This window comes from Amphiura filiformis, chromosome 11, assembly GCF_039555335.1.
Source record: "Amphiura filiformis chromosome 11, Afil_fr2py, whole genome shotgun sequence".
Taxonomy (NCBI): domain Eukaryota; kingdom Metazoa; phylum Echinodermata; class Ophiuroidea; order Amphilepidida; family Amphiuridae; genus Amphiura; species Amphiura filiformis.
This window is the reverse complement of record NC_092638.1, coordinates 12,400,209-12,425,229: the sequence shown is the minus strand read 5'-3', so window position 1 is coordinate 12,425,229 and position 25,021 is coordinate 12,400,209. Positions and strand designations below refer to the sequence as shown.

Genomic DNA, 25,021 nt, shown 5'->3' with positions numbered 1-25,021 from the left:
TTTGATTTTCCATGGGGTTGACCCATAATTTTCAAAAAAAGGGGTAGCGATTGAAATATTTGAGATCTGAAAAAAGGTTGACCGAAATATTTCCACGAGGTGAATTTTTGTTTTGCATCAACAAGCTAACAAGTGTTTGTGAACGTTCCCTAATATGAAAGCGAATGATACGAAACTATTGCATGTTCACCATAATATTTCATGAAATTAGAACTGGCTATGCTGCAACGTCTTTCTTCAAAGTATCCCACATTATTACCACGTTGATGATGTCTGTGCTCAGTGCTCACGCAACCCATAAATTATGGTATATTCCATTTCATATGCGGGAAGAAAAGCTGTAGCCCACATCCCAATCCGTATGTAAATACAACTACTAAGGCAGCGTAAGTGATATCTAATCGCTTAATAGGAATAGCCAGGAGAAATACCTTTTGCGCGTCCGCTCCAATTTTCAGTTGTTTTCATTTACACCGTAACGTTAACGTTCCCCTCGCATGATTCAATTAAAAAGAAAATCAAAAAAGAGGACATTTTCGGGTAAAATTTGGTTTGGAATTCAACACATTTTTATAAAGCCACATAATACTACACAGTCACTTTTGTAATGAGTGAATAAAACAAATGACAATAATGAAATTGGTGAAGAACAGCATATACCCATTTAATACATTGTCACAAATCTTGGAACACATAGATGACACTCAGGAGCAAGTGTTATAAAGCTGCTTGCTCAATCCCACTACGATCACGTATCACAAGCCCAGCTGGTGGTGTCCAGCAACGCACTGCGGGGTTTATTGTTCGATTGTTTCCGATTAGAGCGCTGACATATTGGAAATTGTTGCCAATCAATATTCATGAGAGTGTACATTCAACGTCCAGTTTTCGAAATTGGATGACTTGTGTTTATTTTTATTATTTATTTTTTATTGGATTGGTATTAATGATTATTTTGATTGTTATTTATTTCGATGGTTCTGTTTCTGATACATCTATTTTTTAATCATAATACTGAGACCTGGGATTGAGACCCCGACTGAGAGCGCAACCGGGGCATGAAAGTCTTTTGTAAGTCTATCACTCTGAAGAAATATCACGGCCATCACGGCGAACAGCCCATGCAAGCTCATGCAGCCGCGCTCTATGTCTTAGACTTGTGAGAAAAATAAAATAAAAAATTATAAGAAGAGGTCACAAATAGGATAAAAAAATCCAACAAATAATTACCCTTGCCCGAGTGCATGTTTTAAGGAAGCTTAAGGACAAGTTATTTGGTTTGGTCTGTAAAAACCACCAACACACGAATAAAGTAGGCTACTAATTTCTATTAGCCCAAGCTGTTCTTCTATCAACAAATGCTAGACGACAAAAGAGGGCGCTATAAATCTCCCAGGTTGACCAATTCCGCCTTATTGATACTCGCCTGTGGTGTAGAGTGTTAATATGATGCCGGATCAGTGACCAATTTAATGGCGGACCCCCTTTGTTCGAAACAATAGTACGACTTTTATGAATAGCCTGTCGCAAACCCTGTTTTAAAACCTCTTTGGGTTCCAGTATATATATATGCAACGATCCCGTGCAACGATCTACCACCTTGCATACAAAATGGTATAGTCCATGGGATTTCCCCGAGTTGCAAGGACATCATGAAATTTCATTGTACATGTAAATGTATGTAGCCTATAGGTACATGTACATGTATTATGTGGCACACAGACGGACGTTTTGCAGTGCAGCAGTGAACTGCAAAGAAGGAGCGATCGTGTACATAAAATCACGGTTTTGTGCTCTAGTAGCGTTGAATGGAATATTCGCACCACACCCTGTTTTGTACTAAGATTTAGCTCCATTTCAAATCATATCCATACGCGGTATAATGGGGTGAATTAACTGATTCGCAATGCAATTAATGTATTACGCTGATAATAACATGTGAACAGTCGTGAGCCAGGCCGATGACACCGTGTCGTCGCGTCAGCGAAACGAGTACACGATGGCAGCCCGGCAACATGACCGGGAGGTAAGTCCAATATTATTATGTATTTTATAAACTGCGCTGTACGTTGCCCCTCCTTTTGTTGATTTGTTTTTCCTATTTTATTATGCGTTTTCGCTGTGATTGTATAGGGGAAAGTTGGGTAATGGTGAACACCTTTTTTCTTTGGGCTTCTATTCACAGGCAAACATGAATTGAAATTTGAAACATACAACCACTAAGTACGAATAAAGTTCTACAAAGTGTCAAACATTGACAAAACACAATCGCCCTAAATGAACTAAAACACAAAATGGCCTCGCAGTACCTTAAAAGATCCAGAGATCCCCAAGTAAAATAAACCCAAGCAAGTGACTAGTATTAGTAAAGAAAATGTATATAGGCCAATCCATTCTGTAAAAAATTAATACCACTCCCATGCATCACCCAGCAGTACATGTATTTGTACAGAGCTTGCCGAAGGCAAGCTTCACTATAGGCAAGTCACCCACAAGTAAAGTAGGACCACTTGCAGTAAAGATCACTGTCTACCTGAGATATTGGTCTACCCCACACACCAATCGCGAAAGTCCACTGACCGACGCGACAGCGGACAGGTGGTCTTTACTCTAGTGTCAGAGGCCATATGGCATGATTTTTTCATTTTTTCTTTCAACTGGATGGAAAATAGGTTGGCTTTGGAGCAAAGCTACCCAACGTCCTGTTTGGTATTGCGATTGCGTACGGTATAAAATGAGCTAAAATATAATTATTGTTCAATAATGATGCAACTTAAATTTAAGGAATAATATACACTTTTAGGCACATGTCAAAAGTCAGGTTCATCACTCAACAATGACATTTTATATGTCGGGTAGAGGCCATTTTATATGTCGGGTAGAGGCCTATATAAATTGCGAACTTTGCAAATGGTCGTTTGTAAAGTAGACTTGCCTGTGCCAATCTGGGTCGGTCGGTCGATTTATGTTTTTTTTCTCTTTAATTTCAACAAAATACGACATGGTGCAAAATGCTGCAATTTACTGTCCATACTAGCTGCATATTGTATCTGTGAGCGTGACCTCAGCGCATGGCTATTTGTAGGCATATCACCTCAAAAATAAGCGTTTCTACATGAATGAGCTTTATTAAAGTATCAAAAATCAAAAAACGGAATTGAAATCGGCCAATGCATTGTGATGTAGTGTCAATTTTAAGATGCTCATAAATGGAGTTAAAACCTGCCACAAATGGCTATAATGACAAAATTGGCACATTTCGAGATTTCGAAGGTTTATTTGGACCCTTGCTTGAAAAAGCAACATTAATTTAAGTATCACAGGTTAAATGCCTATCTTTCCGTACTTCGTTAAAGAAAACAAAATTTAAAAATCTATCATTGAATAATTATAATAAATATACTATTTTAGCTATTTCAGCCAATCTGCAGACAAATTAATATGCAAAATTGATGCCAATAGAAAACCGTACATGATATCAGGGTGCTGTTTTTTGCACACATATGTATACAAAGTTATTTCAATTGATAACAAAAAAAAAACAAAAAGTAATTAATTATGCAAATTAGCTAATTACAGCTAATTATGTATTCATGATATTATTATGTAAATTAGGCATGAGTAATCTTGGGTTTTTCAATATTTAATGAAAGTCTATTCATTCACCATAAATATGTCAAGTATGAACCTGTTATGGTGTTGAATAAAGAAACTGCAGTTAATTACTTAAATATAATACAAAAAAATACAAAGTTTGACATTTTGACGATGTCTGGAATAAAATAAAAATGCATTTGCAATGAGACTTTAAATTAACATTTTGTTATCTGGATTAACATGGGAAGATAAATGGAAAAAGAAACAGCCATTGTACTGTATCGCGTATACAAAAATAGTACGGCCTTGGACACACACAATGGCTTAGAGCTATTGTGGTTTGGAAAATTACTCCCTACAAATTTCTTTGATAATGTTTTGTTTTTAATTAGTTTTACTCGAGGCAAGGGAAGTGTTTCATTCATTGTCGACCGAAATAATTTACATGCTAAGAAAGAGTAATAATTACGCTAAATGGTGGTCCCTTTATTTCAATAGGCATATATTTACTGATTTATGAGCGATCTTCAAAAATCCATAAAAACAGGCAGTATCTCTTAAACAAAACAATATTTAATTTTTGCGGGCCCGATGGTAGCCTCGGAAAGTCTTCACACACCATATATTAAAAATTCAAACAATTTGGATAAATGAAGCATATTGAGAAATTAATTTTTTGACCTAGATGTTTTCTAAAATTGGTCAACTTTGAAGCGCGCTTTTTCAATTCACTATTATGCTTGCATGTACAGTGTGGCAGAATTATTGTGCAGCTACTAGGACACTTTCTTTATAACTAATGATAGGCTGTATAATAGTGATGTTTCCGACAGCTTAGGATACTGGCTTATTTGCTGCAGCTTCTTGTTCTGAGAAATTTGACACCAATTTTATTGAAATCGGCTAAAATTGAGACATTGCCGGCCAAATAACGACATTCAGGGGGGGGGCAAATTTGACCTTCATTTTTTATTTTTAAGGGAATTTTATCATAATAATGATTATTTTGGTATCTACTTACATGGTTTTAGGTCTGGGAAGGTCATTGCACTTTGAGTCAAATGAAACTTTTTAGTGTCCTTAAAATTTGCGGTTTTGGGTAAAATTAGGCCGTGAGGGCGCTTTACCTTTTAGCGATCTCTTTCCCAACCATTTTTTGTTTTTTAATTAATCATACTAGCGATAATCATCAATCATCCATATTCTAAAATTGTCAGCCTTTTATCACATTTGGTGTGGCCGCAGCGCTAATTTTTAATATAGGGGTAACCTGTTCAAAACAAAATATACAGGGGTCAACGAACTTTGTATCACATTTAATTCAATGGAAGCGTCTCTACACATTTTCAAATGGGTACTACGCACAAGTGAAATAAGCTTGAGAGTTCAAATTTGGACAGATGCTGTTATTTATCAGTAACTTTGATTTGGAAATAAGAAATGATGAAATTTCAGTAGGGGGATGCGCAACAGCCTTTAGGCTGAACAGCGCCCTCACATCCTAAATAAGCTCTTAAGCTTGCAGTTGTGTAAAAATGGCATACATAATTATATCCAATGCTCTCAAACCCATGTAAATAATCATTAGAATCCAACAAACAGCAAATAAAATTTCCCTAATTGTCAATATAGTGAACTAGCTTGCATTTTGATAAGCTAGTCAAGCCTGCTTGACTAACGTGCAATGCGGTGCTTGACTAGCTTACAATATAGATGGCTTGACTAACTTGAAGATACAAACCGGCTTGACTAGCTTTAGGTTAGTCAAGCCTGCTTATAGAATGAATTCTCATGGTAGTATTCTGGAGTTTTTGAAGCCTATTTATATTTGTTGATGCCATTTACCAAAATCAAAGTTTGCTTTGTGTCTGCACCCCAATGGTTGTTTGTTTATGTGTAATAGCGCCCTCATTTCTTGTTTTGTTCAGCTAAAAATAGCCAGCTTTCACATGTATGCCACTGGACGCTGCCATCTTTTTGACGCATTGTTGTGTGGAAGCTCTCGGTAAAGACACAATTAATCTTTACCTGAACCAACATAATTATTATTTGTGACAAGAACTAGAAGAAGAATAGCAAGTGAAGATAATAAACATCATCAAGATACGTTTCAGCTTAAGTGTATCCTTGGATTTGTGATGATTTTCAGTGTCACCTTTGTTGTTGGTTCCGAGTCATCGAAGATTGTATTATTTAGTACCAAGCTTCTGCTAACCAGGGGAGCCCGACCGACCCAGATTTTGAACAAATTGGGAAAAAATGTTCCTGTACAAATGAATACCGCCACAAATTTCGACAATTTCAGGAACAAAATGTTTTTTTTTTGTATTTTCCCAAATTGCAAATATTTGCAGATTTTGGTGATTTTTTGGGTCATTTCAAAAAAAAAAAAAAAAAAAAAAGCCCGACCGACCGACCCTACTTGGAAGGTCCGTCCGCCCGTAGAACAGGTTTTCTTTTTTTCGTCGCCTAAGGGAACTCTTTGGCACAAATGGCTTAATTCTCCCCATGATGCCAAGACCAGTACATACCTTTCGGCAAACGTTGTTAACATGATCATTCCATTTTAAGTTTGAATCAATAGAAACACCAAGATACTTAAACGAACTTACATTTTCAAGCACTATACCATTCATGGTTACATTAATATTACTAATTGTCTTGTTCCGTACCCTGCAACATTACCTTCGTCTTGTTTACATTTGCTTTCATATGGTTATCATCAAGCCAATTATTTAATGACATAAGGTCATCGTTTAGAAGATTTTATCACACGGGGACTGTAAAAATCGCACCAGCCAAATTGCACGCTACAGAGCCTGAAGAAAAGATCCCGCGAACCACAAATTGACACACGTATGGGCGCTGCCATGGGGTGCTAATGGGGTGCTGGGGTGCTAATGAACGCGTCGCGAGCACAAGTCCAACGCGATGTCCAACGCGATCAATAACGCGTATACTGGCGCATACAAGTGCGCCTACACGGCCGGTAGTTCCTGGATACGCGTTACAGGGTCAATGACCGCTTCCACGTAGTAACATTCTTCTGAACTGAGTGTCAGGAGCCTGATTTTATTGTTTCAGGGGAGAGATATTGGCCTATTAAGCATAAATATGAAGTTTGAACATTCTCTGATATCTATTTAAGAGAACAAGAGGGGTCTGGAAATCGAAATGGTGAAATAACAAGAAGAGGTTTAGGCAGACCCATATCTTAAAAAGTAGATAAATTACATTGTTTTACGGCCAAATTCTGCTTAGGCCTAAAAAATGTTTGATTTGCGTAACATAAAAAAATAGGGTAGGTAGGTATGTTTTTTGTTTACTTTAAAGCTGTAAATTGCGTTTCATTAAGGCCTTGGAACTTTTTTCTTCTTTTATTTAAAATTAAATTAAATTAATTAAGTAATCAATAATTAATTAATTAATTAATTATTTATTTATTTATTTATTTATTATTTATTTATTTATTTATTTATTTATTTATTTATTTATTTATTTATTGATTGATTGATTGATTGATTGATTGATTGATTGATTGATTGATTGATTGATTGCACACAAAAAATCAGGGTCGGGCTTATTTTTAGGGTAGGTCGGGTTACGTCAATCAAACAAATTTTATTTTAGGCTTTATTTATGTGAAAGTCAAAAACACGACTAATTCAACGACGCGACTCGCGGGACAAAAACAATGTAAAGGGTTGGGGTCTGGGTGAAATTAATAGAAGCCGCTTGGAATTGAGCGCTAACTTTTTCCATGTGTTCATTAGATGTATGCTAGAAATGACTTTCAGCAAAATCTAAGGGGTTAACCTGCCGCGATTTTCAGCAAATTGGTTGATTTGGCATGGAGTGACCCAGTTGAGAATGAAACGAGCCATTTTATTTGAATACTTTGTAATTTGCGTTGATAGGATTTATTAAGACCTGAATACCAAGAAGTGCGACAATAATCTATTGTAAAAGAGCAGAGCAGAGGTTTTTACGTAAATTCTGATTGAGATATTAAGCATGCCTGTAAAGAAATTTAAGTTTGCCAGTAACTCTGTTAAGTATAGAGTTAACCATAATGTCTCCAGAGAGGTATTGGTCAAGTGTCACTCCTAAGTATATGATGGACGTTTGAGCTTTGATAATTTGATTATTGTAGAAAATCTAAAAATCTTCGTCTTTGCCCAATTTTGATCTGGTCCCGAATAAAATACACTCAGTATTTCCCACATAAAGATACAACTTCTTATTGATCAACCAATCATTGCAAGAGGATCTGAACTCGGGTTACGAGAAATAACCTCCGGATCTTTATGGGAAGTAATGATCACTGACATCACTCTATCATCGGCTTACAAAAGCAGCTTGTTGTGCACCGTTGATGTCGTTGCTATAGCAAATATAGAGCAATGGGCACAGCCAACTCCCCTGCGGAACACCACAGGAGAGTTGCATAAGACTGGAAATAATACCATCGATACAAACAAGCTGCTGTCTGTTGGATAAATATGATTTAAGCCAAGCAATGGCAATTCCCATAGCCTCAAGTTTTTTACTGAGGATACGATGATTTACGCTATCAAATGCTTTTCCCAGCTAGCCAAAATACGTTTTTAAAACGTTAAAAATTCGTTTCACTTTGGTTTAAGAAACGTTTCAATATTGCGTTTTAAAAACGTAAATGTGTGGAGTTTTGAATACGTTTCAATAACGTTTGCATGAAACGTTTTGATTACGTTTTTTTCACGTTAATATTACGTTTCACTTTTGTTTAAAAACCGTTTCAATATTGCGTTTTTAAAACGTAGTTCTAAATACGTTTCAATAACGTTTGCATGACACGTTTTGAAAACGTTATCAGACCGTTTTCCAAATGCTAATAAACCGCATCACTTTGGTAGTCCAAGTTATCATGGTTATGACGTTAACACTTCGATCTCTTGTGTAGTATATAAGACATGAAACCACGAAGAAATACATTAACCATGAAAGTAAAAGATGTACACCATGAGATAATGTATAACTCCATGTCCCCAATGTCTTCGACATCAAGACATGTTCAGCGTCCCAGTCCAGTCCTGTTGCATCGATTATTCTTGCCGGCAGCTGGCAGCATGATTCGGATAACCAAAATATGAAAGCCAACCTTAGCTAGGATATTAAATGTGATATTAAAATACATTAATGTAAATGTATTCTACGCTAAAATTATAAAAGTATCCTTACACTTGGAAAAAATCAATTCTACAACTCACTGAACTGAACTGAACATGTGAATTAAAACTAAACCATATTTGGGTAAATTTATTTATTTAATAGATGCGCTATCTATTTTTCTTCCAAGTGTAAGGATACTTTTTGGCGCAGTAGATAAACCAACAAGAGACTTGCAATGGGCAACTAGCGTGAATATTATATATGATTATAATCAGAAACAAATGGCACATTTATACCATGTCATGCTATTAAAATTTACAGAATTAAGAAATAAAAGGGCCTCAATTAAAACTGAAAATGAAAACTTACCTAAATGAGTAGACCTAATGCTGTTATACTTTACTCTTGGAGCCGGAACACTTATCATTAAATACAACAAAAATACATGTAGAATTGTATCGCTTTCTCCACACCAGAATCAAATTTGAACAGCTAATATATAGTAGTAGAGCAGTAACCACGTATAGGCTAGTCAAGTATAAGGTCACTGAGATCAAGGATACTAGTACTATAGTACTGTGTAGTAGTCACCATTGCTCGCCATCAGTGCAGACTAAAATCATATGTCAGTAATTCCATTAAAACGCAAATGTTTCGCCCAAAACATAGCTGCAACTTGTCTACAAAATCAAAGGCCTATACACGTTTATCTTTTGATCTATAAACATGATTAAAGGTTAGCTAGGCCTATTAAATTCCACCGTAAACAGTCAGTAATTGAGATTCACAGATATATCCGTTGATGCATGGTCAAAACGGTTACAATTTGTTACTAGTATTTCGAAACACACAAACCGCACTAACCGGTGGGTAGTCTTAGTCCCAGCCGGCTTGTGCTCCTTGAGTAACGAGGAGCACAAGCCGTCTGGGCCCGAGACTAACCGCCGGTTCATTATTTTACGAAATCGAGACCGTGCGTTACCATGGTTACATCTTTTGAAAGTTGATTTATAAAATAAAGCAATGTAAATTTACCGGTACCTTTTACTTTAATTTGCTTACGTTTTTATTCATATCTGTCATCATTCATGCAAATAACGTACAGTAGGCCTAAATAAATTACAGAAAAATAAAATGCAAGTCTCTTGTTGATTCGATAGCCTACTTATTATAATAAATATTAAATAATTATTTAATATCCAGCTAATTGGTTATATAGTGGAACCCCAGTCGAATGGAACGATCTATGAACATTGTGATTTTATTTGCTTTTTCATGAGTATTTTGTCTACAATGGGTCTACGTTATTAGAACGTTTTTATAACGTTTTGGTCGAACTATTCTGCCATCAGATAACTCGATGTTTATCAAAACGTTTTGGAAACGTGTATTTAACGTTTTAAAAAACCAAAACCAAATAAAAACCAATTCAAAACGTTTTGGAAACGTTTTGTGTTTGCTGGGTTTACACGTCAAACAATACCATCATAACTAATTTACCCTCTGCAATTTGAGACCTAATAGTATCTGTAAGATATAGTTGACATGACAAGATACGGTGGAATACCCTGAACGAAAACTGTAACAATAAATTCATGGAACTGAGATACTCTTCAACCTATGTAAACACTTTTTGTAAGATTTTGGATATTGGGTAAGACATGTCTAAAATAAAACCACTTGATCTTTTGTGTTTTTATTTTAATTTCACCCCTTTATAAGTAACTTCATATGTATTTTTTTAGTAGTACCCTACATCAAAAACGACTGCATTTTTAGATTTCTCATGAAATTTTCTTTCAGAATATGTATACTTATAACCTATAGCAGGTACTGAATTAAATAATTCTAAACAAAAAAGGGTGCGATTTCCCAAATATATGCAACTTAAAATGCATGGCCATATATACACACAGACAGGTTATGCGTCGCTGATTCAATGATACATGTATACACATGAGCGCACATTCACGAGATGTATTAGCCATTATTCGATCGGTGAACTCATTTAGTTTAAAAACTTAAATTTTACTGTAATTAAAGCACTTCAGGCTTAGTCTTTGTTGTATTTTTGTACACCATTGGGCATCGTACAAAAGTAGAAATTGAAATTCGAGAAAAATTGAGGGCGTCACTGTTGAGCAAATCACAGATTATGGCTTTAAAAGGGCATTTCGTGATCCACAGCCTCATCCCCCACTTTTCTAAAAAAAAGTTGAGATGTTTACATCACTGGAAACCGCTGGCTACATAATGTTTATGTACAAAATATTTCTTGCAGATTAATTCGTTTAGCAAAGATATCGTGAAATTTGAATTTCGTTCTGGTGCACCAGAACGAAATTACAACGCATTGTCTATGGAACAGTGTAATACACATAATCATGCATAACTCGCGAACGCAAAATCGGAATCAACTGAAATTTTGGGAATAGGTTTTTACGTGGATATCTAATGAAAAATGACATAAATAGAGGATGCTAGGATCACGAAATACTCCTTTACATGAGCATCTATATAATATTAATAATACGCATCGTATATCTGTCTATCTGTGTGGGGGTCGGTGGGGGTTGTGTGTGTGTCTGTCCGCCTATTTTCTCGTAGCCTAGGGGTCGCACGTTCCTCAAACTTGGTGGGTGGGTGCATCATGACCAGAGACAGAATAAGTTTGTATTGGTTAGTGGGTCAAAGTTACCCAAGATCATCCAAGGGTCATTTGAGGTCAAATTAGTAAAAACTGTGTTTCTTGTAGACTGTGGGTCGCACGTTCCTCAAATTTAACGGATGGGTGCGTCTTGACCCGAGACAGTTTGTATGCGCCGTAGAAGTGACGTAGTTAATCGGATTAATTACCATAGCAATAGATGAATACAATTTTGATTATACCGCCCTGCACTACAACTTTCACGCGGTACCGATGCATTGAACCATAGATGTCAAAGAAAGGCTGGTCACTCGCACCCGTAAGATAAGTATCTTTGAAAAGAGCGGTATTGTATTCAATCTATGCTGACATACACAGGTGATTAGTGCAATCTGCTTGTAGTGCAGGGCGGTCTATTCAAAATTGTATTCATCTATTGCTATGGTAGTTAATCCGATTATGACGTCACTTCTACGGCGTATTGGTTAGCGGGTCAAGGTCACCTGAGAATATCTAGGGGTCATTTGAGGTCAAATTAGTAAAAACTGTCATATGGGCATGCAACTTGGTGGGTGGGTGCATCGTGACCTAAGACGGAACAAGTTTGTATTGGTTATTGGGTCAAGGTCATCTAGGGGTCATTTGAGGTCAAATTAGTAAAAACTGTTTTTCTCGGAGACTGGGGTTACACGTTCCTCAATCTTGTTGGGGGGGTGGCGCCCGACCCGAAACAGAACAAGTTTGTATTGGTTAGCGGGTCAAGGTCACCTGAGAATATCTAGGGGTCATTTGAAGTCAAATTAGTAAAAACTGTCATATGGGCATGCAACTTGGTGGGTGGGTGCATCGTGACCTAAGACGGAACAAGTTTGTATTGGTTATTGGGTCAAGGTCATCTAGGGGTCATTTGAGGTCAAATTAGTAAAAACGTTTTTTTCTCGGAGACTGGGGTCGCACGTTCTCAAACTTGACGGGTGGGTGCGTCTTGACCCGAGACAGAACAAGTTTGTATTGTTAGTGGTTAAGGTCACCAGAGGTCATCCATGGGTCATTTGAGGTCAAATTAGTAAAAACTGTCATATGGGCATGCAACTTGGTGGGTACAGTCAACATTCAGAGCCAAATTTTTGGAAGATCATTTTGGGGTCACCGGGGTTCATATGAGCTCAAATTAGTAAAAACTCGTATGGGCATGAAATTTGGTGGGTACAGTCACCATCAGCCATGTAATCGCGACAGCCAAAACCGCCAAATACGGGTGACAGCCTAGTAAAACATTAATTTATAAAAGTTCAAATATCATATGTTATATATAACTACGGCACAATCTTTTCTTTTGTTGTTTTACAGGTAACTTTCCGAATTTGCGTCGGTGACTATAAGCCAACTAAGGTGACAGTCAGCATACACAAGCCATATGAATATGAACCTTTCACAACTGTGGAATGTACAAGTCTCGGCAAACATGGTTTATGGATATCAAAGAAAGTCATCCTTCCGGAGTGTGAGCTGAAGTATGTTTATTCTTATCAAACAACTGAGCGAAATGTGTTTACGTTGTATCTATCGTCCAAAACCGTCGACATCAAAGAACCTGGATTGCGGCGCCTACCACCCAATATCGGAACATGTTGTGATGTGTTGAAATGTCCAAAAGTAATACAACTAAAGCCTGGATCGTTGGACTTAGGCTTATTGAGCCACATTAATGTCTTATTTAGCAGTGTTCTAGATTCCCAAGATGTAAAAACAAAACTGATTGAATTAGAGCATACTTGGGAAGCTTTTGACCCGGTGACGTTAGCTAGTAAGTCAGGGTTAGAGATTCAACTTTGGACGGAAAAGACTCTTTCAGTATATGACAGACAACCTCACAAGGTCATATTTTTGAGTGTTCTGTATGGAAAGTTAGCGGAATGCCGAAGTATGAACTTGAAAGATTCACGTAGCATGACGATATCAGGTAAAAGAAAGATATTGACGATCCTAGAAGATGTTACCACAGATTCTATTACAAAATGGAGCTTGTCTGGTCTAAGGGAAACCGCTCTACAGGTTTTGGAATGTGTTAACCAAAGTCACTGGTTGTATGTCGCTGCTTACTTTCCCCATCTGTTTGAGAACCATGAAGTCTTGGATTTGCGCGAGTCCATGAGAGAATTGCGAATCGATGCACGTGATGTTGAGAACACAATAATTCCCAAAATTCTAGATAGATTTACGGAAAATGATGCACAGCACATCATACGTGAAATACCTAACGCTGGAATAACTCCGAAAGAAAGAGCCAAATTTCAAGAGTTGGTAGATCAAGCAACAAGATCTCAAGGTGACATCAAATTACCACCTTCAGAGAAAACAGCAGGAGAGGACTTGCCCCGAAGGTTTCCGTCCGATCTTAGTAAGGGCAGAGTACTACATGGTCGTGCAATACCAGAGAATGCTGTGGACTGTAAAACCCCACCTCAGGTAAGACTGGCGGTAATGGGGGTGGGGGTACTGCACTTCACATGGAGTCAGATATATCAAAATGTTAAATGAACAAGAAACACAGTTAAATAGTTAGCAACCTGGACAACCGATTCTTTTGTTCTGCAAGGCTCACTCAGTCATTTAATGAGGCAATACAAACGATCGAATTTGGTGTTGAAATGAGCTAAATTTTGAGTTACACCTTTTCACTGTAAAATTAATTTTCTCGGCCAAATAAAAGCAATCATTTTCATTTTTTCAGTAAATGTCAGGTCAAATTGTATTGCTTGATACTGTATTTTTTTTTCAAATCCTAGTGTTAAACTTAGGCGTGAAATTCAGTCATTTCGTGTAAGATTTTCGATTTTGATAGGCTTAAACTCTGCCCGCGAGCCTTTTTTGGATCAACCTTTTAGCTTTTCAAAGTAATATAGTTCGCTAATGAAGGATTTTTCCCAACTTTCTAACGCACATCACCGTGAGCGATATATCATAGTTTTGTCAGAATTTCCGTTTTGATTTCACCATTTTTACTCCCGCCTGACAAATTTTCAAAATCAACGCGTGAAATCTAAGGCTAATACTAGCATTGTGGATCGATATCCCTGGGTTTAATAGCAATACCGGCATGGGTACAGTGTTGCCAGAACTTCAATATAGCAACGAAATTCCCAGGCCTAATAGCGCTCCAACTGATCACAGCGGCGTAGCTGGGATTTTTCCAAGGGGGGCAAGCCTGTGTGGGGCGGGGGCCCAAATAGACAATTTTTGCCAGGCTTATTGAATATAATCGTATGGTATTGCATATCGTATGGATTCTCCATCTCTCTGCCCCTCTTCTCCCTCTCTTTCCTCTCTCTCCTCTCTTTTCTTCTTTCTCCTCCTTTTCCTCTTTTTTCCTTGCACTAGGGGGCGGGGGCCCAAATAGGCAAATTTTGCCAGGGGAAATTGCCTCCCTGCCCCCGGGCAGCTACGCCACTAACTGATCATGTTTATAGCATGACCAGGATATTTCATCACGTGAGTGATTAATTATTTGATTTCATCATCACCGTGATCATCGGACCAATGTGTTGAAATTTGCTTCTCCTCAAAACAACTTTGCCCGACAATCTTACATGCATTTGGGCAATATTTGTAAAAAAAATTTCTTTTACAAAACATAATATTACGCTGTATGTTTTATGATCAAGCAAACTGTTTGGAACACACTTCCAAATAACCTTCGTAACGCCCCAGACTTTCGTTATTTAAACGCCAGCTTAAAACCAATCTTTATAAATTGATTGTTTTTATGTTTGTTTGTAAATTTTGTGCTTTACGCGCTTTGAGTTCCTCATCAGAGATTGTGCCTTATAAGAACCATTCATTATCATTGTTTTTTAACAAAAACCTGTTCAAGCAATTATTTAAAATTCCTTACCTAAAAACAGAATAACTTGGATGTTAATACTTGACGTAGTGTTTCAATTGTCACGAAGGTGACTGGGTATGGTGCCTTTTGTTTGTTTTTATTCGAAACTGCTTTTGGAAACCCACCGAAAGTCATAGGCCCTAATGAAGCAGCCAAAACAATACCAGGTTAAACATGGAAGTTTATAAAAACCTATTAAATAACCTTAAGGAAAAAAACAACATTTGTGGCAACAATAAGCCTTGCATTGGAAGTCATGGTTAAAATGTGTTGAGTACCACCCCAAAGGTTCCCTACATACACCCCCACTACCCACCTCACACATCTCTGCAGCCACCCCACTCCATAGGCCTACATGCACATGATATTACATACCGTAATAATATATAGCATAGCATTTAGGTATACGCCTACATGTCAAATTAAAAACAAACCCGAACACAAGTCTGAAGGGTGTAATGAAAATGGCAACCCGCGATGGGGGTTAGGTCATACAAAATTCACCTGGAGATAGGAGGGACAGAAGATTATAATTACACGCTAATGTTTCTAGGTTTGGACCGTGGATTTTCCCATGCACCTCAAGCGTGCTTCTCTTTTAAGAGAAAATACGGACTAACCTAGGTAAACAAACAAACAAACATAAAAACAGACAGACAAAATGGTTTTCAGAATCATGGAATCCATATAAATTGAAATTGCAGGCTATCACGGGAGCAATTTTTGAAAATTCACCTCATTTACCAGAAAACCTAATTGGGGATTTTGGCTACTAAATCGCTGGTCGGGCAATATGCTTTTCAATGGAAAATTGCCCTGGATGACAACAATGAAAATATCGACTATTTCTGCTGGTTGTTCACGAGATAAAAAGTACTGAGTTTGACATTTTCGGAGCATGAAGGAAAAGGGTAAAATAAAAACGGAGATTCTGACAAAACTATAATATATAGACCCACACGATGTGCGTTACAGAGGTGGGAAATATCTTTCTTTAGCAGACTATATTAGTTTGAGACGCTAAAAAACCAATTCCGTAAAAAGCTCGCGGGCGAACTCAAGGCCTATAAAAATCAAAAATATCACACTAAAGGACACAATTTTATGCTTAATTTTAACACCAGGATTTAAAAAAAATATATATATATATATCCAAGCACATAGTTTTTAACTGACATAAAAAAAAAAAAAAAAATATTGCTTTATATTTGACCGAGAAAATTAATTTCATAGCAAAAAGGTGTATATCTGAATTGTGCTGATTTTTTCATGTATCGATCGACTTTTAGCGCGACTAAGCATTTGTAAAGAATCGGTTGTCCAGGTGGCTGACTGTAAATGCATTTGAAGCTATTTATCGGGTTGTGCAGAAATAAATTAAACCACAGGGACTTAAGTGCATAAGATCAGTCGGTTAAACTCGGATTGACTACTCATGCTCTCTCAAATCAAGGTTAATTTGCATCACATGTAAGCCCAGTCGGGCTATTTTAACATTTGACATTTCCTAACTTCCTAGACCTTGGATGACAGGGATCATTGTCCCCGAGTTGCAGCCCTATCAGACCAACTTTGAATTTCACCTGACCTGCGGCCTCCGATGACCTTTGCGGTTTGATACAAGTGCCGGGGAATGTTTTCTCCGAGTTACAAACCGATCAATTCAACTTTAGATGTGACCTGACCTTTGACCTTAAATGATCTTAACGGTTTCATATTCCCAAATGTCCGAAATCATTTTCCCGAGTTACAGCTCAATTGGAGCAATATTTTAATTGACCTATTTTTGACCTCGGACCACCTTTACGGTTTCATACTCCTCAATTGTCAGGGATTATTATTTGAAGGAAGTTACAGCTCGATCGGAGATATTTTAATTTGACCTGACCTTTGACCTCGGATGACGTATACGGATTCGTATTCGTAAGTGTCAGGGATCATGTTCTGCAAATCACAGCCCGATCGGAGCAACTTAAAATTTGACCTGACCTTTAACCTCAAATGAACTTTATGGTTTCATACTTCCCAAGTGTCAGGGATCATTCTATGCAAGTTACAGCTCGATCAGAGCAACTCTAAATTTGTAAAAGTGAATAATTAATTTTCAACGGGTATACCGACTAGTGCAAATTAGTGGGTAACATGCATTAACGTATCTATAGCTTCATTGATCCATAATAAGAAATCATCATGCACAGGGATGCAAATTGTGCGGGAGCGGTGAGCATCGCTCCTAGGAAATGAGAGTCAAAATTGAGGAAATAATGCCATGAGAAGAAATCAGAAAGAGAGGAAAAAGGAGGGAGAGAGAATAAAAGAAAAGATAAGATAAGACGAAGACGGACAAGAGGAAAGAAAAGAAGAACAGTGAGGTACAAGATAAAAGGGGATGGCTGTGAGGAAGTGAAGCTACTGAATGGAAGAGAGGAAACACTGGTTGTGCAAAATTTGGAGGAATTCACATTATTGTTCAAGACATAAGAGCAAAAAAGAGGAAGGTGTTGGTGTTAGAATATGAAAATTTACAATTCATCACCATAGGAGGTATTCCATGTTATTTAACAGGAAAAAAAGAAGTTGGATGAAGACAGGGGCTGAGATCGGAGGAAATGAGGCGACAATCATACCTGAGCAAATTTATAGAGAGGCAGCAATGAGGATTTTATGCGAACAAAAGTCATGAAAGAATTCAGTGTACTTAGTATCAATACTAATGCCACTGAGAAGAGGACAAACTGGAAAATATTGAGGGAAAAAATTGGTATTTTACACTATTTTGGGGTCAATTTTGGTCAGACAGAGACTCCTTTCCCCTTTTATTTTCCTTTACCCCCTTTCCTCTAAACAAGTTGTGCTCCTCTGACAAAAAATGAAAGAGGAAAGGGGTAAAGGAAAATAAAAGGGAAAGGAGCCTCTGTCCGACCAAAATTGACCCCAAACTAGTGTAAAATACCATATTTTTGCGCGCTACGTGCACACATTGTCATCGTAAAGCCTTTTTTGGAAGCTCAAAGACCTAACATACAGTCCCTCTAAAAATTCACGGTATGTTAACATTCTCATCTTTTGAAGTGCAGAATAAAGCTATTTTATGCATGGTATATGATTGAGGAAATCTTGAGCCTAAAAACCTTGCTCCTGACGAAGAAATCAAATCAATTTGCACCCCTGATCATGCAATCCGATGAATCTTCACCACATTTGTTTATTATATACAGACGCTGTCGTACTCTGGTGCAGTGAAGAAAGGTGTCGCAAATGGAAGCGAACATGCGGCCATGAAACTACCACTACCAGATGATGAAGTAGGGGAAAAGCTATCTGCGGTGCGTATTTTTATGTGTTTGTCTAAAGCTGGTCAGAGGGGAGCACTCAAAATATTAATAATACCAATAACGCTGACTCACAAGAAGAATTTCTTTCGCATATGATTTTGTTTGAGGAGGGTAAAAACGCCTACAACTTTATCGTGGATATATTATTGGCCGTAACTCAAAGCCACAAGACCTCAGAAAATATGGATGTGATTATAGTAATAAAACTGTCTCAGTAAAATATAGTTGGTATACCGATAGCACTTGAGTATATATTATACATTAACGTATGTACATGAGCCCCATATGTCAAATATTATGGGCACAGGGCTCCAAATGTTAAAACAAAAGGCCAGATAGTTCTTTTGTAATATATAGATAACCGTTTCTTTTGAAAGGGCTTTCAGTCTTGTAGTTAAGTCAGTCTCGTACGTCACGTGTGACATGTTCCGCCATAAAACTCTTGATTTTCAGTCAAGTTCGGCCAAGTATAGAATTTTATTCAAAAATTTTAGAAACTATTTAGCACTGGCAATGATAGAAAACTATTATAGAAACATACGTAGGAAATATTGTGAACATAATATTAAAATACCTTTAAAAATAAATGATTAATAATAATGATTAAATACAATGTTATTTGTTAGTATTGTTGTTATTGTTAGATATTTATTATTATTATTGATAATTGATATTTATTTGGTATAATTAACTTTTTTATTTGGCTAAAATCGGACATTTAAAGACCTTTGTAGTAGTATTAGTAGTAGTAATGTTATTATTGTTATTATGATTATTATTTTAATTATTTTAATTTTGAATGCTCCTAACAGAAAACAAGTGAACTGCCTGTCACACAACCTCAAGTAGATGCACCTACTAATACGCGAGCAACAGATAATGCAACACCGAAGGTATGTATTTCATTGTCAAGCTCACTTAGATTACAGTATGAAGTCAAAAGCTGCATGGGTGTATTATAAATCACACTTAACAATGTTTGATTAAAGGAGAACTACATCCTATTTTTCGTGTCCCCGCATGTTATTAAAGACATGTTTACCAATGTTACCTTAGTATGTAACAAACGTTAGCCTGCGTCGGAGGATGTTTAAAGACATTCCCACAACCCAATGGTGTTTCTGACCTTGTATGTCTGGCTTTTGTACACATGTGGTACAGTTGATCATGCCTTGCATTGGAATTGTGTGCAAATATCTGGTGTTTTCATCCTATTATTTAACATTCATAACATCGAGACTTAGGAATAAAATTAATGCAGTGGGACAATATGAATGTTTCCTGTAAGAAAATCAAAGATCAGTCCTAAGTCTCAACTATTAGCTTGTTGGCTGCAGTTTTAAAATTACCATTTTGTGTGTGTGGCAATGGGGACTTTGCCTTTAAAATTAGGTTATATTGATCAAATTTCCCAATCATAGTGCTAGTGCATTGTAGGAATGCCTTTAAGCCTCCTCTGAGCCTGCGTGGTCAATACTCGCTCAATTATACTAACACTATGCACACGCGAACTCTCTAAAATAACTAAATAAAATGTAAGCAAAAGTTGGTATTTTCCTCATTTTATAGACGGCCATGTGTTTTGAACTCGCCACCCTTAGCGTTACATCACAAATATTATGAATTTTTTTATCAATCAAGCGGCGAATAAGGATATCTACACAACTATCAACCCTAAACTAGCAAAAAGTATAGGCCTACATTTTTGAAAAGCTGAAGGCATAAGCAATTCAAATATACACATTTCAACTCATTGTACAGGGTGACCTTGAAGTTATACAGGGTGAAATAAAAAAAAAAAAAAAAAAAAATGGGTCACTTAATGCATTGCTTATTATTAACTTGCAATTATAAACTGAAAGTAAACAACACTGATTTGGATAGAGGTTAGGGGGAGCCTACTGACTTGGGAAGAAAAAAAATCACAGCTGTTTGGTAATCTCGGAATACAGGGTGTCTCAAAATATGTTCAAATTATTTTACAATTCAACATATTTTGAACTGCAACATTTTACCCCTAACCCATACAGAAAAAGTAAGTCCATATTTAGATTTTCTCATGAAATTTCCTCTCAGAAAATGTATACTTTGACTATGATAGGATAAGTAATTAAATATTGACAGCAACTTTTAGATTTTGAAGACATCCGCATTGCTTACTACAGTGTCCCAAAATATGTTCAAATTATTTTACAATTCAACATATTTTGAACTGCAACATTTTACCCCTAACCCATACAGAAAAAAGTAAGTCCATATTTAGATTCCTCATGAAATTTCCTCTCAGAAAATGTATACTTTGACTATGATAGGATAAGTAATTAAATATTGACAGCAACTTTTAGATTTTGAAGACATCCGCATTGCTTACTACAGTGTTTACTATGAAAACGGGTAGTTTTGTACGTAAAAGGTTGTATTTTATAGACAAAACCAATCATAAAGAGTTCAAAATGATTAAAAACAATTAGCATAATTAATAATCTTTCAAAAGAGCTCTTAACCATGCCTCTAGCCCATATGGATGTAAAGATATGATCAGTTGATTCAACGTCCACACACAAAATCTATAGTTTTCATAGACTTTGTACATACCGCCACCGCCTCAACCGCCACCGCCTCAGCAACCACCTCAGCCATTCTGAACTCAAAAAACTATAACTCCACTATCTTAGCTGATAAACAATTCTCCTTTGGAGGTCTGCTAGGGCACTCATTTAGCTACAAAATGACACCAAACACACTACAATACCTTTTGTTTAAGCAGGGATATGACAATTTGAACGAGTCTCGATTTGGAAAAGCGTAACAAAACCACCATTTTTGGGTGGCGAGTTCAAAACGCGTGGCCAGACAGTAAAAGAAAAATGGGGGAATATGCTGTTTTTACCTAAACCAAATGCCAAAATATAACTTATTTTAAACGTTTTAAAAACGTGTTTGTGTTTGCTGGGACTATAGCAAAGGAAAAAATGCACGAGCATTTTGGGGTCATTCAGGGTCATCTGGGATCAAACCACCACCATAGAATGTTGCAGGTTCATGAAAGTTGGTTGGAACAACCACCGTATCGAAGCAAATGAATGCTTCTGGTGATTGTCGATTCAGCAGATTTGACCAAACTACTAAACGTGATATGGGCTTTGGGTGTATTATTAAATGTAATTAAAATTCGACTTAACTGAACTCGACTGAGCTGAACTTGTATGTCATAAATACGCAAATTGTTGAAACAATGAATATGTGAATGTACACGTAACTTTACAACATACAAAATATGACCATTTATTTTAGGGTAAGGTATCGTTCAGGCTGCTGGTACGTGACAAGGATGTAACAATGGTCCACTTGATCCTGCATGAAGGAAATAACGTAACTACCAACCATGTAATGGAAAGCAGAACACTTCAACAAAATCACTACAGGAACAAATGGACACTTGCCACTAGAGAACTATATCTTCCTCTTGGTGTCGATTATCATTATAACTACATTGTTACTGCAAAGACGTCTGTGTATAATGTATTGTACGATACCTATGACATTCATGACATCACAAGAAAGCCTGTCAGCCCACCATGCCAGGTATACGACACTCTTACAAATCCACGTGATCACAACATCAGCCGACAGAATGAAATACAAGCAGAGGCTTCGTTGTTATATGCTGACACGATCCTGGGAACGGTGCTTACGTCCTCTCTTAAGGAATCAGTCATACAAGTAGAAATGGCAGGATTCCCCGGTTTTGGAAGCAAACACTTTTGCAATTGTGTTATTGAGTGGATCAATAAAATGATATTTCCAGATGGTGCAACAGGGAGCCCTCTATCAGCAGCACAGATCAAGTTTCTTGCGGTTCTGTTTGGAAAGCTTATTGAAGGTCGTTATAATATTGATAAACATTGTCTGACAATTCCTGTCTTTGGAATTCTTATCAATACATTAGAAAATGCAACGATTAGTGATTTTCCCACATCTGTCATTGAAGGGATGAAGAAGGTCTGCATGTGGCTTATTGCGGAACAACATGGCACCTGGATTGACTTTTGGCGATATTTTCACAAGGTTTTTGACATGGATTCACTTTCAAAGGTACATAGACTTATGCCCTCCCCAAGATGGGTGGTAAAATCATGGGAGAATGACAAACTGGCGTTGTCATCTTGCTTGAATAAGTTGTCACATGACGCCAAGTACCTGGAACAGCTGACCATATGCGCCATTGATGAGTGTTCAGATACTCGTATTTTCAAGTTGATTTTGGATGAGTATTACAAACAATCGACACAATCTGCGGGTGACTCTATCGTTGTTAACTTTGCAATTAACAAGGTAGATGACATGATCAAGAAGAGATGGGTAAAAGATATCAATATGCTGACCCAAATAGCACAAGACTTGTCTTCAACTAATTCTGAAATTACGCAGGTTGTAAGGCGTCATATTGTCAACTTTCTTTCAAAACAAACTTGGGAACGTGGGCAACTCAAATCTATTCGTGACGTAATCATGGATCCCAATCTCTACCAGACTAGCAACGAATTGACGGAAATTGTTCGGAACATGCTGAAACAATCTGACCATATCCAACCCCACGCAATATTTATGGACATCGTGACAAACCAAAGTACCGTGGGATTTGCAAAGGAGGATACTCTTCACGATCTACTAGAAATGGGCATTCAGAGTCTTGCGTCAGCATGTAGATCACGTCGTAGAGATCAAGCACTCCGTTTTATATACAAAATCCTTGCTGCCACCAAAGATTCCAAACATCTCAGTTACGAATCAATTCAAAACCAACTGGATAAGCGGGCTTACTCTGTCGTGAAAGACGTGCCTCTTGATTGCTTTTTCCAAGCACTTTCTCCTGATGGTAAAGACGACTTCGGGCAAACAGAATTAACCATTATGGCATCCCATATAACTCAACGTTTGCGGGAAGACAAGCAGACAGCCGTAGAAAGCACGATCCACATGAAGCAGTTACAAGACAGTTCAGGCAAATTGGTCATTAGGTCTCAACCGATGCGTGATTTATTGCTTGCTATGATTGATATGCAGGAACTCTCTATCCCGGTTGATCAAACTTTGCAAACTGGAAGTGCGTCCCTGAAGCTTGAAAGCAGCATTCGTAATATTATGAAAGATAATGAGTTTTGGATCATGGTATTCGAGTCGCAAGGAGAGTATAGTTTAGCATTGAAGGAACACCCAAACAGCAAAAACGTAGCAGACGGACTTCGACTTTTCGGGGAATTTATGCTTGATCGGAAAGTTACCATTCACTTTGTACAGACGCTGAAGAAAAAACACGTATTGTTAGAATTGCTGGAAGCTGTTTGTCCGAATTATGATGATGATGCAACCAATCATTGGGAAAAATGTCTGAAACGAGTAGAAGAGGTCTTCGAACTTTTCAGGCAGGCACGAATTGATGCTTTTACCAAGTTCTTCAACAACTGCATTGATATGTTTTCTACGGGCATAGCCATTAGTGACACAGCATGGTTGTCGAACCATCTACAGGATATCCAGCAACCAGAATCATCCAAGGCGACTTCTCTGAGAGGTACAGAAAGTGACGAGTTTTGGTGGCCTTTATTTCCACTTACCAACTTGACAACCGAACTGAAAGATTTCATGCTTTCCAGTGTATTTCGTAACATCTGCCGCTACGTTCTGGCCGGATCATCTAAAGCCAGTCCGCATGAACTGCATCTGCAAACGAGTGATGAGAAACGCGATGATGATATGGAGGAACGGAGAGAATACGATGATAATTTTTATGAAGCTTTTTTGGAAGAAGATTCTATTGGAAAGTCCACTTCAGAAGAGGAAACAGAAGATAGTACAGACAGTGAAGGTGAAACTGTTGTAAATGAAGTAAAACCACTTACAGGGCAAATTGCACTTGATTTGGTGTTGAAAAATCAACCAATTGACGCTCGAGGTTTGGCCATGATAATTGCAGAAATATGTGTACCAATATTTCAACAACATTGCAATATCCTGTTAAAGGGGACTTGGATGTTCCAGTGAAGATAATCGAAAATATGATTGATGGCCTGAGCACCAAACAAAGACTACAAACAGAGCTGCAACAAATTCAGATTATTTTCTCACAGGATGTACCACCCGAAATGGTAAAGGGGCTTGATAGATTGATCGAAGTTGCAGATATCAGTGAAAGGGCAAAACAGCTCGGACAGATGTTCAAGACATTTGATGTGGCCATTGAGGAAGATGATTTCCTGCATCAAGCAATTTTGCGGTTGGGCGACATCCAGTTTGACCAGAGTTTGACACTACAGCAGTTATATGATGCTCTTCAGACTCTGGTTGAAATTGGAAATGATCTAGAAGTAGAGGATTGGGAGATAATTGAACAACTTGCAGAAT

The 25,021-nt window shown here is 37.4% G+C and overlaps 1 protein-coding gene across 1 annotated transcript; it reads left to right on the top strand.

Moving 5' to 3' along the window:
• The first annotated feature begins 1,733 nt into the window (after nucleotides 1-1,733).
• LOC140164369 (uncharacterized) lies at nucleotides 1,734-24,666 on the top strand. Its single transcript, XM_072187646.1, has 5 exons — nucleotides 1,734-2,026; nucleotides 12,746-13,864; nucleotides 18,500-18,607; nucleotides 19,429-19,509; nucleotides 21,911-24,666. The coding sequence occupies exons 1-5, from the start codon at nucleotides 2,000-2,002 to the stop codon at nucleotides 24,659-24,661; spliced, it is 4,086 nt and encodes a 1,361-aa protein (XP_072043747.1). The 5' UTR covers nucleotides 1,734-1,999; the 3' UTR covers nucleotides 24,662-24,666.
• Nucleotides 24,667-25,021: the final 355 nt, after the last annotated feature.